The sequence below is a fragment of the Camelus bactrianus genome, chromosome 34 (genome assembly GCF_048773025.1).
Source record: "Camelus bactrianus isolate YW-2024 breed Bactrian camel chromosome 34, ASM4877302v1, whole genome shotgun sequence".
NCBI lineage: Eukaryota > Metazoa > Chordata > Mammalia > Artiodactyla > Camelidae > Camelus > Camelus bactrianus.
Window position 1 is genome coordinate 1,115,652 of NC_133572.1, and position 16,713 is coordinate 1,132,364.

At 59.9% G+C, this 16,713-nt stretch overlaps 1 protein-coding gene across 1 annotated transcript in view; it reads left to right on the forward strand.

Moving 5' to 3' along the window:
• Window positions 1-16,713, forward strand: part of CACNA2D4 (calcium voltage-gated channel auxiliary subunit alpha2delta 4) — an 80,546-nt gene that overhangs the window by 34,079 nt on the left and 29,754 nt on the right. Inside the window, exons 19-26 of the mRNA XM_074357604.1 lie at window positions 674-735; window positions 1,712-1,779; window positions 2,851-2,896; window positions 2,976-3,073; window positions 3,198-3,291; window positions 9,859-9,954; window positions 11,379-11,506; window positions 14,643-14,723. Coding sequence (XP_074213705.1) covers window positions 674-735; window positions 1,712-1,779; window positions 2,851-2,896; window positions 2,976-3,073; window positions 3,198-3,291; window positions 9,859-9,954; window positions 11,379-11,506; window positions 14,643-14,723 — 673 coding nt within the window. The remainder of the gene's footprint in view (window positions 1-673; window positions 736-1,711; window positions 1,780-2,850; window positions 2,897-2,975; window positions 3,074-3,197; window positions 3,292-9,858; window positions 9,955-11,378; window positions 11,507-14,642; window positions 14,724-16,713) is intronic.

Consider the following 16,713-nt stretch of genomic DNA (forward strand, 5'->3'; position numbering starts at 1 on the left):
GCAGACAAGAGCTGCGATGCCCAGGATGGTGGAGCCACGTACCCAAGGGCACGCAGCCTGGAAGTGGCCGGCAGGGCCTCGACCCAGGTCTGTCTGTGCGTGTGCACTTGGCCACTGAGCGCAGCCCTGGTGTGCTCCAACTGACTGGTGTGAATCCAACTGAAACATGAAAACTCACGGCAGTTTTGAAAGGAAACAGACGTTGTAACGGGCAGGTGGCCCTGCAGGGGTCTGTGCTCCAGAGCGAGGGAGGGGAAGGTGGGTTGTGCAGGTGTGCGCTCCAGCGGCAGTCTCCCATGGGCCCACCTGGACCTCAGTCACGGCCCGCACCTTGCTGCCCGGCACTGTGGCCATCAGCCACCCAGACTCTCTAGATTTCGGTCTCCGTTAACTGCCATTAACTAAAACTTGAAACTTCCGTTCCTGAGTCACACGTCAGAGGCCGGTGGCCCCGTATGGGACAGCGTGGGTCTGGGACGTGGCCTTTCAGTCGGGCAACCCCAAGGGCTGCCGTGTGCTGGCGGGAGGTGGCTCCGCCGGGGCGTCACCGAGAGGAGGCGTGTGGGCGGCAGGTGGTGGGTAAGGGGGGGGGGCACCAGGTGTCAGATGGGGAGGGAGGTGATGGTTGGAGACCCTCTCCCCAGCAGGCACCCTTTCCTGGTGTCCCTTTCAGAAGCGAGTCCTTTTCCTGACCCACGACTACTTCTTCACGGACATCCGCGACACGCCTTTCAGGTGAGGGGCCCATGCCGCGCCTTCAGGGGGAGGTGAGGATGGGACGGGAATGTCAGCAGCTTAGGTGGGACTTTCAGGCCTTGGGGATTGACTCATAGGCAGTTGGCAATTTTGTGGTAACAGAAAAAGACCCAGGTTTGCATTCAGGAAACTTGAGGTCTACACCGGCTTTGCCAGTGTAGCCTGATGTTCAGTGTGGCCTGTTCCAGGTCTGGATGTTCCGGGTCTGGAGCTAAACTAACTGGGTTGGAATCCTAACTCTACCACTTCCAGGCTGTGTGACCTTAGGCAAGTTACTTAACCTCTCTGTGCCTTACGGTCCTCATCTGTAAAATGGGAGTCATAATGGCTGCTTCTTGGCGGTATTGGGAGGGTGAAATGACATTTTACTCAGAGATCTTAAAGCGATGCGTTGTAAGATGGAAGACCTAATATGAAGATCTCTCGGGTTCCCTCTGACTTATAAATACTCAGCTTCAGCAGCTTGCAAACTGGGGACAAATGGCCCTTCTCTCTGAAGTTCCTCATGTCTCAGTGAAGGGCAGCTCCCCGCCCTGACTGCTGACTGGAGCGCCTGCAGGTCGCTGTAGAACTCCTGGCCCCAGGCCCTTGCAGGGGGTCACTCAGGACCCTGGAGAGGGGCCCAGGCACCAGTGCCCTCAGCGCACCCTGGGTGTTGCCCACATCCAGCCAAGGGGTTGGCAGCGACGTTCTTCCCGGAGGGAGAGAGCTTTCCCGTCCCTGGGGCCCTGAGAGGTCCAGGGCGAATCTGACTACGCCGGAAGCGGAGGGGGTTGGTCTGTGGCTTCCTCCTCAGGAAGAAGGCCCATGACAAGACGCGGTGCTGTGTCAGCTTGGAAGGGACCCTGGGAGCAGGCGGGAGGGCCGGGGCGCACTGCCCTGGGCACGGGGAGGAAGCGGCCGGCGGCGGCGGGCAGGCGCTGCTGGTGAGAGCCGCCCCCTGCTCTGCCCGCAGTCTGGGAGTGGTGCTGTCCCGCGGCCACGGGGAGTACATTCTCCTGGGAAACACGTCTGTGGAAGAAGGTGGGTCGGCTGGTGGGCAGCTGGGGAAACTGGGTTCCCCTGGGACACTGGGCGGGCCGGTCAGACAGGCTCCCGGGGCAGAGCACACGGCCCCCAGGGGTCTGTGTGCCCCGGGTACCCAGGGCCTGCAGCACCTGCCGGTCAGTGGAGGCTGAGACGTGCCAGCTGGTCCTCCTTGCTCTCATCTTCCGTGGAGGGATCTTTCTGGAAATCCTCACTGCGCCTTCTGTGGCCTCCCACACCTCCTCCTTGTCCTGGCATTCAGCATCAGGGTCTGCCCCGTGCGTGCTCTCCCGGAAATGCTCACCTCCACTGCCCAGCCCAGTCCATCTGGATGCATCTGAGGGAGCCCCGTCTCCCCGGCGGCCTGCTCCCGCGTGGCCCTGCCTTCACCCCCCACACCCCGTGTCCATGCCGCTGGAGCACTGCCCTCCCTGTGCCCCGGCAGCTGACCTCCCTGGGCCTCCTCTCCCTTCCTGTGCGTTTTCTCCCCTTCCCAGGTGTGCCCGGGCGCCACCACCACAGGGGCAGAGGGGCCTCCCTCTCCCTCCTCCGGGTGAGGCCCACCCATGGTCCAGGGGCGATGGGCCCTGGACTCGCTGGGCTTCCTGCGGGGAAGGGGCGCCCCCTGAGCTACCTGCCTGAGTCTGTGTGTGTCCAGCACCACGTGCGGTGCCTCCACGCGGCCTCGGCACTCCCAGCCCCCTTTCCTCCAATTGTCAAACCTTAATTGAGCACCTGCTTATCTTTGAGCCCTGATGGGTGCGCGGGAGGGCGTTTGTTCATGCAGTCGACAAACATGTGCTGAGCACGTGGCCGTGGAGCTTACACAGCTGCGCGTGGCCCTGTGGTCAGTGGGTACAATGAAGCCAGTGAGGCCAAAGTCTCTGCTGAGGGCGGTCCTGGCCGGTGGGGCTCGGACCTCAGATGCGGGCAGCAGGAAGGGAGGCGCTCCAGGAGCAGCAGGCACCCGCCTGTGGCTTGAGCTCCTGCTCTGACTCAGGACCACGGCTCGGGGGCCCATCGCTCAGCAGTGGGTGAGCACCGACCGAGCGTGGACTCTGGTTTCAGGACTGCACGACCTGCTCCACCCGGACCTGAGCCTGGCGGGTGACTGGTGAGCGGGGCAGGGCGCTGACAGGGCGGGGAGTGGCCGGGGGTGATGCTCTGAGTGACGGGGCTCCGCCGGGTTCCAGGATCTACTGCGTCACGGATATAGACCCCGACCACCGGAAGCTCAGCCAGCTGGAGGCCGTGGTCCGCTTCCTGACCGGGCAGGACCTGGCCCTGGAGTGTGAGTTTCCCTCCGGGCCTGAGCTCGGGACTTGCGGGGGCAGGGGCTGGGCGGGGGCGGGGGGTCCTGTCTGTGGAACTCAGATGGCTCAGGGAGGACGGCCGGCCTCCGCGTCTTGCCCCAGGTGACGAGGAGCTGCTGCAGGAGGTGCTGTTTGATGCGGTGGTGACGGCGCCCATGGAGGCCTACTGGACGGCGCTGGCCCTCAACATCTCTGAGTACGTCCCGCCCGGGGGCCCCTCCCACCGCCGGGCCGCGTCCTCTGGCTTGAGATGAGGGTGGGAAGATGTGGGGGTGACGGCGACCTTCATGGCCCCAGCAGGCAAGGGCTTGGCACAGTGTCCACTGGGCACAGGTCCAAATTCCCCACCCCACACCGCAGCAGCCGGTCCAAGAACCCCTCTGGGTGGCTCCAGCTGTGACAGCCCGTTAGCCAAAGTGCCCTGGAGAGAGCGGTGCAGCAGATGGGGGCCCGTTTCCGGCAGGTGAGGTCGAGGCCCTGTGACGGACAGGCTTGACCTCGGCGAATCCTAGCCCTCAGGGTTTCCTCTCTTCCTCTGCTCACCTACAGCTGGTGCTCTGGCGTCCGGCGGGAAGGTAGGAGGAAGAGGTGGGGGATGTGGGCATGCGTGTGTGTGCGTGAGTGTGTGCACACGCACGTCGGGAGGGTGTTGATTAAGATATTAATGAGGTGAACACAGAATACACCTTGTTCCTGAGCAATGAGATTCAGCTTCTGACTGATGAGGACGGCAGAACTCTCCTGGACGCTCGGGAAATTGATGCCTGCTGTCCCAGTGAAGACACCAGAACTTCATAGGAACCAGCACCTACAGAGAACGCAGCGTGCCCAACCGTCTCTGTTGAAGGGGGCTCGTGTGTGCGCGCGTGGGTGCGCGTGTGTGTTCTATCTGTGGAAGGCTGTGTAGGAGACAGTTCTCGTTGGTTGCTTCTGGTTAGAGAAAAATGGGTAACTGAAACGGAGGGAGGGGCACTTTTCACTGTCTAACTTTTGGGTACAATTTTGAACCATGTGAACGTGTTACGGATGCAAAATTAGATAAAACTAAAGAACGAAAAAGAATGCAGAGGGCCAGGTGCTGCCCCAGGTGCTCCGTGTACTTTAGGCCGGGCGTCCCGACGGCGGCCCTGCAGCGCAGCTGCTGTCATCATCCGCGTGAGGTGAGGAAACCAGGGCGGAGTGAGAGGGACAGCCGGCCCGTCAGTGCCGAGCGGGAGTCAGAGCCGGGCGGCCCGGTTCCCGCGTCCAGGCCCGCACGCCCGTGCCGCCCCGCCCACCGGGCCGCCAGGTGTGGCGAGGAGGCGCGCGGTCTTTGTCTTCATGGCTGATGCCTTTCGTGTTGGGAAGCATCGAGGAGCAAGTGTTCTCATCCGGGGGCCAATCGAGACGGCGCGGTCCCGGCAGGAAAGCAGACACAGAGGTGGATGGAGCTGACTGAGAGCCCAGAAATGAATCCATGGGTACATGACAGCAGATACTTGAAAAAGGAGCGAAAAGCATGGACTGGAGAAAGCGCAGGGAGACGTCGCTGAGGCTGGGGTCACAGGGCCTACTGCCTGTGTTTTCTCCCAGGAGTTTTATTATTAAATCTTGTTTTACTTTTTCACGGAGGCACCGGGGATGGAAGCCAGGACCCCGTGCATGCTCAGCATATGCTTTACCGCTGAGCTTTGCCCTTCCCCTCAAGGTGATAACCTTTATCTGTACAAACCAAAGCAAGGTAAGACATTATGTGAGAAGGCATATTTAGGCAAGCACAAAAAAGTGTGACAACACACCTAGGCATGAAGCATGAGAGGTGCCCCACGCGTGCGCAGGAGACTCGTGGGACACTCCTGAAAAACACAGAAGCAGACTCGAGCAAACGGGAGACGCTCGGTGTTTTCGGTCAGGGAGACCCAGCGCTGCGGAGAGAGCGCCTCCCTGAGGTAACCTGTAAATTCACAGCGGTCCCCGTGCAAACGCCACCAGGGTTTTTCTGGATCCAGAGAAACTGATTATGAAGTTCATTTGGAAGAACAGGCGAGAACAGCCAGGAAGACACTGGGACGACAGGAAGGCTGGTCCCACCGAGAGAGTGACCCGTGTTACAGAAGCTCTGCGGTTGTGAGCTGTGCTGCCGACCCGGGAGTGGGCGGGCAGGCCAGGGCGATGGGAAGGAAGACCCAGAAGTTCGTCTGGGCGCCGTGGATGTAGCACGGACACGTGATGTCAGCCCATCGAGGGCGGGGTGGATGCCGAGCACCGGCTGGCCCGCGAGCCACGAGGGGAGCGATGGCATCGTACGCACACCTGGAGGACGTCCAGACGAGTCCGATCTCAGTGTGAAAAGTGAAGCCGTGTAGGCCCCCGGAGAAAACAAGAGCCAGCTGCTCTGAAACCGAGGCGTGGGGGGCCCTCTCCCCATGGTGACTCAGGATTCAGAAGCTTTAAGGGGACGACTGATAAACTTAGCAACGTGAAGTGTTTATGTGGCAGAAAGTGAGCGTGCGCAAGGTGAGCAGAGAAATGACAAACTGGAAAGACGCAGCCACTTATAAACGAAGAAAGGGCGACTGTCCCTAAATCACACATTCGTGATGGACAAAGAGCCTCAAAGCTAAGAGGCAAAGGACCGATCACGTGCAGGAAAAGGACCAGGAGACGCGCTGCTTCATGGGGTGCCTGCGGCTGGCCCTGGGCTGCAGGAAGAATGCTTGGTCCAGCTCGTCGTGAGAGGACTGCAAATCGGAACTGGACCGAGGTGGTCCTTGTCACTTAGACCGACCACCACCTACATCGGTCGACGGGCACCGTTACCAGGCTGCGGGCAGCCTGGCCCTTCGTGGACTGGGAGTCGGTGGGAATATGAAACGTTTCTCAGCCTCTGGAGGGGCATCTGACAACCTAACAAGGTGGCACATGCATTTCCGCTTCGAGCAGCAGCCCCGCTCCTGGAACACATCCCAGAGACGTCACATGCCCTAATCAGCACGGCACCGTTTACAACAGGAACAGTTTGGGAATAACCTGAATGTCCATCAGTAGGAGCCTGGGCAGATGCACCTAAGGGAATACCACGTAGCCATGAAAAGTGAGGACTGACTCTCCTGCTGCGGAAGAGCTCAGCTACGGAGAGAAGTGTGTGTAATAGTCCACGGTTTTATCTGAAGGAGGAAATGCAAATGTATCTTCACACACGTGCATAAACTTACACGCAATATGTGCGTGTGTACGTGTACAAATCTTTAACAAAGTAATAAACCAGCAAACAGAAAAGCTACTTTCAGGAAGAGTGAAGGAACAGGATGGAGACAGACAGACTTCTGACTACACCATATTTCGCATGTTTGACTTTGGAACCGTGTAAGTGCTTTACATTGTTATCAAAGAAAATTAAAATTTTAAAAATAAGTCTAAAAATTTTAAAGTGGGGGGTGGGGGTGGGGAGGGTATAGGTCAAGTGGCAGAGCATGTGCCTAGCACGCCCAAGGTCCTGGGTTCGGTCCCAGCGCTCCCTCCAAACGTAGGCAAATAAATAAACCTATTACCCCCCCAAATCAAAAAACAAAATAAAAAGTAAAACTTTGAAAGCAAGTGAAACAAATAAACCTGGTGTGTCTCAAGTCCGTGCAGTCACCACACACACATGGGGACTTCATTCAAGGACTTGGAAGCAGAACCTAAGCCCTAAGCAAAGAAAATCTTAAACCTGCGTTCAGTCAGCCCATTGCTGGAAACTGTTGGTTGGTTATTCTCAGACTGCACGGTTCAGAGCAAACAGTCTTGTGTTAAAGTCAACAGGAACAAGATTTTCAGCCAACAAGAAGAGATGGAAAGCTTCTAATTACAAATCAAAGAGGTTAAGTTTAGACTTAATGCGAAATACGGATCGGAAACATCAGTGAACTCGTGACGTATTCTCCCTGAAAGAAGCAGAAGGGAGATCTCATCGCTGAGAGGCCCACCTCAGGGCACCCCAGACCCAGGTGGGGCTTCCAATGTCCACTTCACGAAGCCCTCGTTAAAACGAGCCTGTGACCCCCGGAGTGCAGGACTGGGGCAGGTCCGGGGCGAAGACTGATCCAGGGGCGTCCTTTCATCCCAGGGGCGAGTCACTAAGGACTAGTGAGATCGTGCCACTGGAGGAGGCCCTCGCCGGCCCGCCGTGGGGCAGTCAGAGCAGCAGAAGTGGTCGCGGCCACGCTGGATCAAAGCACAGCAAACGTGTTAAAATCCTGGGTTCACGGTGATACGGAAAAAAAGCTTACTGGTCATCACTGGAAGACGGCAGGGAACCAGCTCACAGTTGTACAAACCGGTAAATGAACAGACACGACTCTTCACCCCGCGTCCCCTGCTCAGACTGAGCCTCGGGGTGACGGGGTATTGAAGGGGGGAGCTTTTCTCAAGTGTAAACGAAATAAGAAGAAACCAAGGAATAGCCCTGCTCGGGCGGGCAGCGCCTCTTGACGAACACTGAGCGGTGCGCTTAACCAAGGAGGCGAGAGATTCATACGCTGGGAACTATAAGGCATTTAGAACCCTGCTGAATGCCCGTGGACTGGAAGAGTAAGCATTGTTAAAATGTCGCCACCGTACGGGTCCCAGGCAGTCGCCGTCAAAATTCCAGTGGCATTTTCCATGGAAATAGAAAAAACAGTTCTAAAGCTCGTGTGGAACCACAGAAGACCCTGAATAGCCGAAACAACCTTGAGAAAAAGAGCAAAGCTGTAGGCATAATGTGCCTCGATTTCAAAGCATATTCCAAAAGCTGCAATAATCAAAATAGTATGTTCCTGGAAAAGCAAGCACACAGATCAATGGAACAGAACAGAGTCCAGAATGAAACCCACCCGTGTGTGGTTAATTAATTTACAACAGAGGAGCCAAGAATATACACTGGGGGAAAGGAGAGTTTCTTCAGGAAATGGTGTTGGGGAAGCTGGGCCACTATCTGACGCCGCAAACAAAAATCAGCTCAAAGTGGATTAAAGACGTGAATGCAAGACTTGAAACACAGAACTGCTAGAAGAAAACGAAGGTGGTTCGCTCCTTGACGTTGACCATCTGTTGGATTTGACACCCAAAGCAAAAATGAGCAAGTGGGACACATCAAGCTATGAAGGTTCCGCACGGCAAAGGGCACAAGGTGAAAAGACACCTGCGGAAGGGGAGAAAGTCTGTGCACACTGTGTCTTGGGGGCTGATACCCAGGACATGTAAAGGATTCACACAACTCCTTAACAAAACGATCTGATTTTTTTTTTTAAAAAGGGCAGAGGAGCCAAGTAGACGTTCTTCTCAGAGAAGACCTACAAATAGCCAACAGAGGCACGAAAGATGTTTGGCAGCAGCGGTCAGGGAAGCGCGGATCCAAACCGCAGTGAGAGACCGCCTCGCACCTGCCAGGCGGTAGCAAGTGCGCGTGGGGGCGGGAGTGTAAACTGACGGTCACGTAGGCTCCTCGGGCCGTCCGCTTCTGGGTGTTTATCCAGAGGAAAGGAGGGCAGGCACTTGAAGGGGTGTCCCTGTGCCCTGCAGCGTGACTCACTGTAACCAGGACAAGGGAGCCTCCTAAGGGAGCACTGACGGATGGAAGGGCGAGGAGGATGCGGTGTGTGTACCCGACGGAATGGTATCCAGGCTTTAAAAAGAAGGAAGTCTTTTTTTTTTAGGGGGAGAGGTAACTAGGTTTATTTACCTACTTATTTTTCAAGTGGAGGCGCTGGGGATTGAACCCTGGACCTTGTGCTGCTAGGCAGGCACTACCACTGAGCTACCTCCTCTCCCTAAAAAGGGGGAAATCTTGCCACGTGCAACTAAATGGATGAACCCAGAGGGCACTATGCTAAGTGAAAGAAACCAGGTAGAGACAAGCACGGCAGATGTCACTTGTATGAAGAATCTTAAAAAAACCAGTGTAATCATAGAAACAGAATAGAGAAGTGGTTGGTGGGGGCGGAGAGAGACGGGGTGCCGGGGTGGAGAGATGGGGTGCTGGGGCGGGAAGAGATGGGGTGCCGGGACGGGGAGAGGGGGTGCCGGGGCTGGGAGAGATGGGGTGCCGGGGCGGGAAGAGACGGGGTGCCGGGGCTGGGAGAGACAGGGTGCCGGGGCGGGAAGAGACAGGGTGCCGGGGCTGGGAGAGACGGGGTGCTAGAGGGGGCACAGGCTCTCAGCGGTGAGGTGAGGGGGTCGGGGGCTCGCTGTAAAACATGGTGGTTCTGGTTGGAACGCTGGGCTGTGTGGTTAGGACTTCCCGTGAGAGCAGAACATAAGTGTTCTCAGCAAACACAAGAAAGAAAGGCCCCTTTCACAACGTGCCCGCGAGTCAAGCCACCGCGATGGACGCTTGAGCTACCACGGTGTGTGTTGACTCTACCTCAGTAAAGCTGAAGTTTTAAAAAGGTGAGGGCCCCCACGTGGGGCGCAGGCCTCACGGTGCTCCGCGGGGGCGTCCCCAGGCTCCTGGCTCCCGCTGGCAGAGTGGTGAAGTCCGATGAGGGCGGCCTGCTCCTCTCACGTTTCAGGGACAAGGCGAGTGTGTGAAAGGCTGTGAACTGTGTGCTGCTCATGAAGGGCAACTTCTCTGCTTCCAGGACAAACCTCTCCCTCAGTTCCTCCTGCCCTCCAGAGCCAACCCCCCCAGAGCTGAGTAAACGCAGAGGGGCTGAGGCCCAGGGGTGCTCACAGCAGAAGAGACGGGGGGCCCGCGGGTCCTCCCGGCCCCCTGTGCCCTCCCCGGACCCGCGGTGACGCCACCTGCCCTGTCTGCCTGCAGGGAGTCCGAGCGCGTGGTGGACATGGCCTTCCTGGGCACGCGGGCCGGCCTCCTCAGAAGCAGCCTGTTCGTGGGCTCCGAGAAGGTCTCCGACAAGTGAGTCCCGCTGGGAGCCAGGGGACGGGGTCCCTCGGGTATCCCCGTGCTTTGTGGACAGACAGACCCTGGCCTCTAGGGGTGCAGGGGAGGAAGGGTTGGGGTTCACAGGCCGGGAGAGGCAGAGAAGTGCTCCCGGGCCTGGGCGCATCCTGGACGTGTCCCCCAGGGGAGGAGGGAGCAAGCTGGGGGTGGGGTGCGGAGCGCCTGCCTCTCTGCAAAGGAGGTGGGGCGGCCGGACACCTGGGGGAGAACCGCCGGGCTCCCAGGCAGACTTGGCCCCTCAGCCCTGTGTCCCACGCACTGTCTGCCCCTTCTGGTAAATCCAAGCACTCAGCTGCGGCGCCATCCGGAGCATCTTCTGAGACTCTGGGGCAGACCCACACTTGCTAGGAAGCAGAGGGTTTTGAGGAAGAGGAATTAAGTGGATCTCCCGCCTTCCCCGAGGAAGCATTCCTTCCAGGGCCCATTACCAGTGCGGCAAGAGACTCAGATGGGAAACTGCAGGTTCACCCAGAGGTCTTGAGCCACAAGGAACTTTCCTCCCCAGGCTCACCATTCCCAGTCCTTCCCCATCCCCTTGAACTCCCCCAGTCAGAAAATCGCAGGTTCGTGTCTTTGTGCGGCCGAGGTCGGATGGTGGACCACACCCAGCAGTGTGAGGGGAGGGTCTCGCGTTCCCTGCATCCCCTCCAAAAGGCTTCGGACAGACCTCCCCAAGTCGTGAACCCAGCCGCCCCGAATGCACACCTCCAGGGGGCTCCCCTGCCGGACCCTGGCCTGGCTAGCAGCCCGGGCAGTGCAGCCGGGCAAGTCGGCCTCTGAGACGCGGGAGCCCAGCCTCCCCAGAATCCACCCGCAGATATCCCCCACCACGGGTTATTTACAGTCACTGATAACCGGCCTCCCACTCCGCTCCTGGGCCGTCTCCCTCCTGCAGGCTGCCGAGCGCAGGGGGCCCGAGCCATAATTAGCAAGGTAGAACCACTCCAGAAAAGAAACCCCGCACTGCCTCTCAAGGCGAGAGCCTGCGTTTCGGGGGAATTCGTGCCCCTCTCTGACTGTGCAGCCTCCTCCTCCAGACATGCTGCTTAGCCTGACAAGCAGAAATTAGGCTTTATCCAAAAGAAAGAAATCCTGCAGGCAGAGGAGTTCGCAGAAAATGGAAAGCTCTCTGTAAGGCGGGCTCTACCGCTTCCCGTGGCCGCGTGCCCTCAGATGCACCTGCATGAGATTCTGGAAAGGGCGGGATTGCTGGGGCGCGTGGTGGGGGCAGCACCAGCTTACAGGCTGACCTCTTCTCCTGGCAACTCCTCCAAGGCAGAGGCGAGGGGCTCCGGGGCCCAGCCTAGATGACCTTGTAAGAACGAGGAGGAGACCATGCTCCCGGATCTGGGGGACGTGCCAGAACTTTCTCCTTGCAGGGGGTTCCTGACTCCCGCGGACGAGGCCAGCATGTTCACCCTGGACCACTTCCCATTGTGGTACCGCCAGGCGGCCGAGCAGCCCCCAGGCAGCATGGTCTTCAACCTCCGCTCGGCGGAGGGACCAGGTAATCCGCACCCTGAGCTCTGGGCCGGGGGATGCGGCCTCCCTCCTCCCGCTGCACGTGTATGGGAGACAGGATGGGGACACCAGACAGAACGTCCAGACCTTGGGGCCCTGCCTCCCCTCCTCACACCTCAGCTCGCACCTTACCCTGCACTCCGGCGGGGAGTTTCACTCTCTGGCCAGCGAAAGGAGATGGGGGCAGAGGGATAAATTAGGAGTTTGGGATCAGCAGATACACACTGTATGAAATAGATCAACAAGGTCCTGCTGGGTCCGTAGTGAAAAATAATCTGAAGAAGAACATACGTATGCATAACTGAATGACTGCTGCACACCAGAAACCAACACAGTGCTGTAAGTCAGCTACACTTCAGGTAAAAAAGTTGAAGAAAATCCAGCTGGAACTAAGGAAAGAGGCTTGCCCCAGAAGTCAGGAGAGCTGGGTTCCAACCCCAGCTCCACCCAGGAGCGTGTTGGAAGCTGACCGCCGAGTCCGCTGTTTCTGAACATCTGAGCGTCTCTGAGAGCTGCTTAAAGCAGCCGGCTGAGAGGGGCGGCTTCACCCACGCGGGCGCTGGGCTCTCCGAGTCCGCTGCCCGCTACCGGCTCTTCCCCAGCGGTCCCTCCCTCGGGGTCTCCCAGGAGCGGCAGCGCTGAGTCCCGTCTGCTCCCCCAGCTCCCCTGATAGCGGGGCACCTCCCGGCTGCCAGGCTGTGGGGGCAGGAAGGGGGTGAGGAGGGCGGCCTGGGTTGGGCGCCAAGGCCCCAAGCCAGCGCATTCCTGCTGTCCACGGGCCAGGGCCTTTCGGAGCTGCAGCCCCCACTATGAAAAATGGCCGAAACAAGAAAAGTTAGGTAGCTTTACCAGAGCACCAAGAAGATGGCAAGATGCTTAGGACGGGAAGGACCTTAGAGGGCGCATGGTCTCGACTCACACTTGCAGCGGCTGCAGCCCACAGAGGGCCCAAGAGTCCCCTCTGGGGGTCCTGAGCCGGAAAGGGAGCGGAGGTGGGGGCACGAGGGGAGAGGCCGGAAGGAGGGCGGCTGAGTGCACGTGGGATGCAGGGCCCCTCCACCCACACCCCCGCCCCACCGCCACTGGAGCCATCCTTGGGCTTCTGACCACGCCCCAGCTGACAGCTGGGGAGGCCCCGCCCCGGCCTCTCAGTGGCCACGGGCAGCACGTGCCCCCTGGAGGCCGCCCTCCCTGTCTTCCACCCACAGTGTCACTGCCTCCTTGATGACACGTTGCCCACGAGTAACCCGTCCAGCCTGCCAGCCTGTAAGACAGTCCTTCCCTCTCCCCACACAGGGAGAGTCTGAGGCTCGGCCGGGGCCCCCGGCTCGGCTGGCCCTGCTGGTGGGGGGCTCACGTGACTGAGGCGGGAGGAGGGAGGGCCACAAGAGGCCCCTTCCCTCACTGGACCCTTGGGAGCAGGAGGGGCCCACGGGGTCCTGGGAGGTTCTGTGGTGATGGGCTCCCTCCCGCCCAGGGACGCACCTGGGAGCTTTTTGTGGCGGGAGGAGGCGGCCGGTGGGTGGGAACGTGGAGGCAGGAGAGGAGGAGAAGGAGGAGCCCAGGAGGGGACCCTGCACACTCCCATCTCCCCTGAAGAGAGAAAACAGCTTCATTTAACGGGGGCCCCGAGGAGGCAGAGGGGCCCCTCCCCAGGCTGACTCTGCGGCCCTCTGCCCACGTGGAGCTGCCTTTTGCAGTCGGTGCTGAGAAACCGGCCAGCACAGAGCAGCCTCCCCCGAGCCCCAGCGCATCAGGCCTGTCCCCCCGTGTCCACAGCCCGCCCCTCCACCCCCAGCAGCCCGCTCGTCCACCCAGGCGCTGGACCCGGTGGCCTCCGGGTCACCCCGTGCTGAGATCTCCGATGTCCCCAGAGACCGCATGGCTAGGGCCCCACCCCTTCACTCCGGTGTTTCCTCCAAGCCTGTGCCTTTCTGTCTGGAAAGCAGCCAGCCTGCGGCCGGGGACAGCACAGGGCCACCCCATCAGTACCTCCTGGACACTCCCAGAAACACCTGGGGAAGCCGGCTTCTGTGTATTGTGGTGCCTGGGTCTTCATCATGGCAAGCTCCTAGAGTCAAGGACAACTTTTCATAGTGCCAGTTCCTAGAACCAGAGTCGTTCTCGGTCTCGGAGGTTCCTGGTTACGGCAAGGTGTGACGGGCAACCTTGCCAAAACCTTGGGTTTGAGAAATGAGTGGTCGATTTAAGTTTCGTGACGTCGGACACTGTGAGGCTCTTGTGACCTGTCTGTTCGATGTGAAGACAAAGCACAGGAAAAGTCGTGCCCCTTCCGTGGAGTTCTCAGTGATGAGCGTGACCCGCAGACAAGGGTGCTTTGAAAAGCTAGTCCGGGCTGTACAATTAATCAGCAGAGGGCACGTGCCAGCCGGCACCTCTCAGAGCCACGAAGCCGTGTGATTGCAGAGCTGAACTGCCGCCTCAACTCTGCCCCACGGCCTGACTCCCTCAGAAGGGGCGGGAAAGGCGATTCCAGGCAGGCTTGTGGAGCCGGGCGACGTCCCAGGAGCGCAGTGACCAGCCGTCAGCAAGGAAAGGCACGGTGGGACAGCGGCGTGGGGGCTGCCAGGACCGTGGGCGCCTCGGACGCCAGCCCGACTGCAGGACGCAGCCCTGGTGTCAGGCCTCCCTGTGGGGCCGCCACTGTCGCCCTGACTCTTGACTCTTGTGACTGATGAAGGTCAGCCCAGGGTCAGCCAGCCCAGGGTCAGCCAGCCCCGCGTCCTGGAATGCAGCCTGTCCCCTGCTCAAAAGGGCCACTTGATGTCACACGAGCCTTCTGGGTGGGTCCCAGCAGGGTTCCCGAGCTGCAGCAGGCAGGTTTGCTGCCCTGGGCAGAGCAAACCCTCAGTGTCACAGTGACTTGGCTGTGACACTGTCCAGGCGGCCTGGTGGCTTCTGAGCTGCATGGAGAGTTGGGGGCCCCCAGCATGCAGGAGGCCCTTGGCAAAGACCAGAGGTCACGGGCAACAGACAGTTTCCCAGGCGGCCCCTGACTGGCTCGAGGAACGTCCTGACCTGGTCCTCACCGGTCCTCTCGGCCCGCCCCAGCCACAGCCCCACAGGCGCTGAGAAAGTGACCCGGCCATTTCCTTCCCCAGAGAGCCCGAGCCAGCCTGTGGTGGTGACGGTGAGCACCGCTGTGGCGGTGACGGTGGACGGGAGGACGGCCATCGCAGCAGGTAGGCGCTGCCCTGGGGCCGTGAGGCCGGGCAGCTGTGAGTCTGGGTGAAGAACGAGGCTCAGATGATGCAGGCGGGGCTGGGGGCCACAGCCCTCTGGCTGTGTGTCTTCCCTGGTGAAGCATGGGGCCAGAGGGCAGAGTCCTCCAAGCCATTTTGTTATAAAACCGTGAAACCTTAACTCTAACGGAGTTCATGGCGTAAAGCGGAGCCCAGAGAGGTTAAGAGATCTGCTCAAGGTCACACAGGACCCAGGCTGCTCCCCAGGCTGCCTTCCCACCCTTTGTACGTCGCTTCCGCCTCCATCGCCTTGGGCCCCCGGATCCCACTGAAGGGGGCTGGGAATGGTGACTAGACCCCGGAGCCAGAGCCCCGGCGCCGGTCCAGCGTTTCCGTGCACGTGCTCAGCTAGCCTTCGGGTGATCTGGTTTGGCTCCATTTTACCGAGGACAAACTGAGACCCAGAAACGTTGTTTGCCCAAAGCCCCACGGCTAAGTTGATGAAGCTGGAATTAGAGCTCAGATCGCCTCTTTTGAAGGCCCCAGTTCGTGGCCCTGTGTTGCGATTGGGCCAAAAAAGCCAAGAGGGGGCCTACTGAGCCTCGCAGGCCGCCTCGACTTTGTGAGGTCTGTGTGAGGAAGCCACCTCCTCCAGCCTCCACCTCGTGTCTCTGACCCTGCCGTGTTTAGAACTTGCGAGATCCTCGGACCCTCAGTCAGCGTGGGTGCTGGGACCGGGCGCCTGTGTTGTGCGGGGCCACCGCCGCTGCAGGGGTGGGGGGACAGGACCCCCAACTCCCCCCCAGACTGAGTGAAGGACTTGGGAGGAGCAGGCCGGCCAGGCGGGCTGCCACCTCGCGCTGCTGTCCATGGGGCGACGGCGGGAGTGGGTAACTCGGTCGTATTGCTTGGCGCCCTCGTGCACTTGTCAGTAGAGTCCAGAGGCTGCACTGCTGGGCCCTTGGGAGGGGCTCACGCCACCCACCGCCTTTCTGTCCTCACCCTGGCCTGTTGACCCCAGGCCCCAAAGACCGTTCCGTGGCCTGGTTGAGCCTGTCCCCGACCTGCTCCCTCCACGACTGGCCGCCTCAGCACCGTGCACCTGCGAGGCCAGGGGAGAGGAGCATGCGAGGTCAGGCTGCCTCTGCGCTCTCCTGCACTCTCCAATTATTCGATATCATTTTAACTCAGCCCGAATTAGAGCCGGGAGGGGTTGCCATGGAAACCGTGTCCTGGTGCTGCCGCTTTAACTCGCTGCAGACAATGGCTCTGATGCTCCGGGCGGCGCGAGTGTGCTAGGAAAGGGATGAGGCGCAGGACACCTTTCTGCTTGGATTGTTTTCCAGTCTCCTCTGGCAATTTCCTCTTCTTGGCCTGTGACTCAGCCTCCCTGACCCTGGGCCAGCTGGGCCCGCGGCTCGAGGAGGGGCTGGCGGCTCTGGCAGGCCGTCCCTGTTGTGCACATGAGCTTGCTGTGTGGCAGGCAGGCTGGGAGCACATCCGTGTTGTGCAGGGGTGGGGCCGAGGAGGGGTGGCAGGGCAGCTGCGGGGCCAGCGAGCGAGCGATGAATGAGGACAGATCGGTCAACCTCTCAGCAGGTGATTTAGCAACAGTTTCCACAACCTTTCTAGGAACCTGCTGTTTTGATCTGGATCCGCCTCCAGTTCTCTGTGCCAACCAGGCCCGGGTTGGGGAATGTGGCCAAGCATGACAGTGGTGCCACCACCGTCTGCACGTGTTTCCCTGGCACAGAGGCCCTGTGCGGTGGGGCTGCTGTCTGGGGCTGCCTGATGGCCCCTCTCCCCGGAGTTCCGCCTGCGTGCGCACAGCCCAGCATTAGACCCCGGAGCGCGTTCCCTGGCCGTGCAGGCTGTGGCTAATCTCCAGCTCTGTTGTCCATGCGGGACCACGGGAGGACCCTCTCCCCAGCTACCCCACCAGGAATGGGGGTAGGAACGGGGAGCTGAATGGGACCCCTTCCCCCTGGGG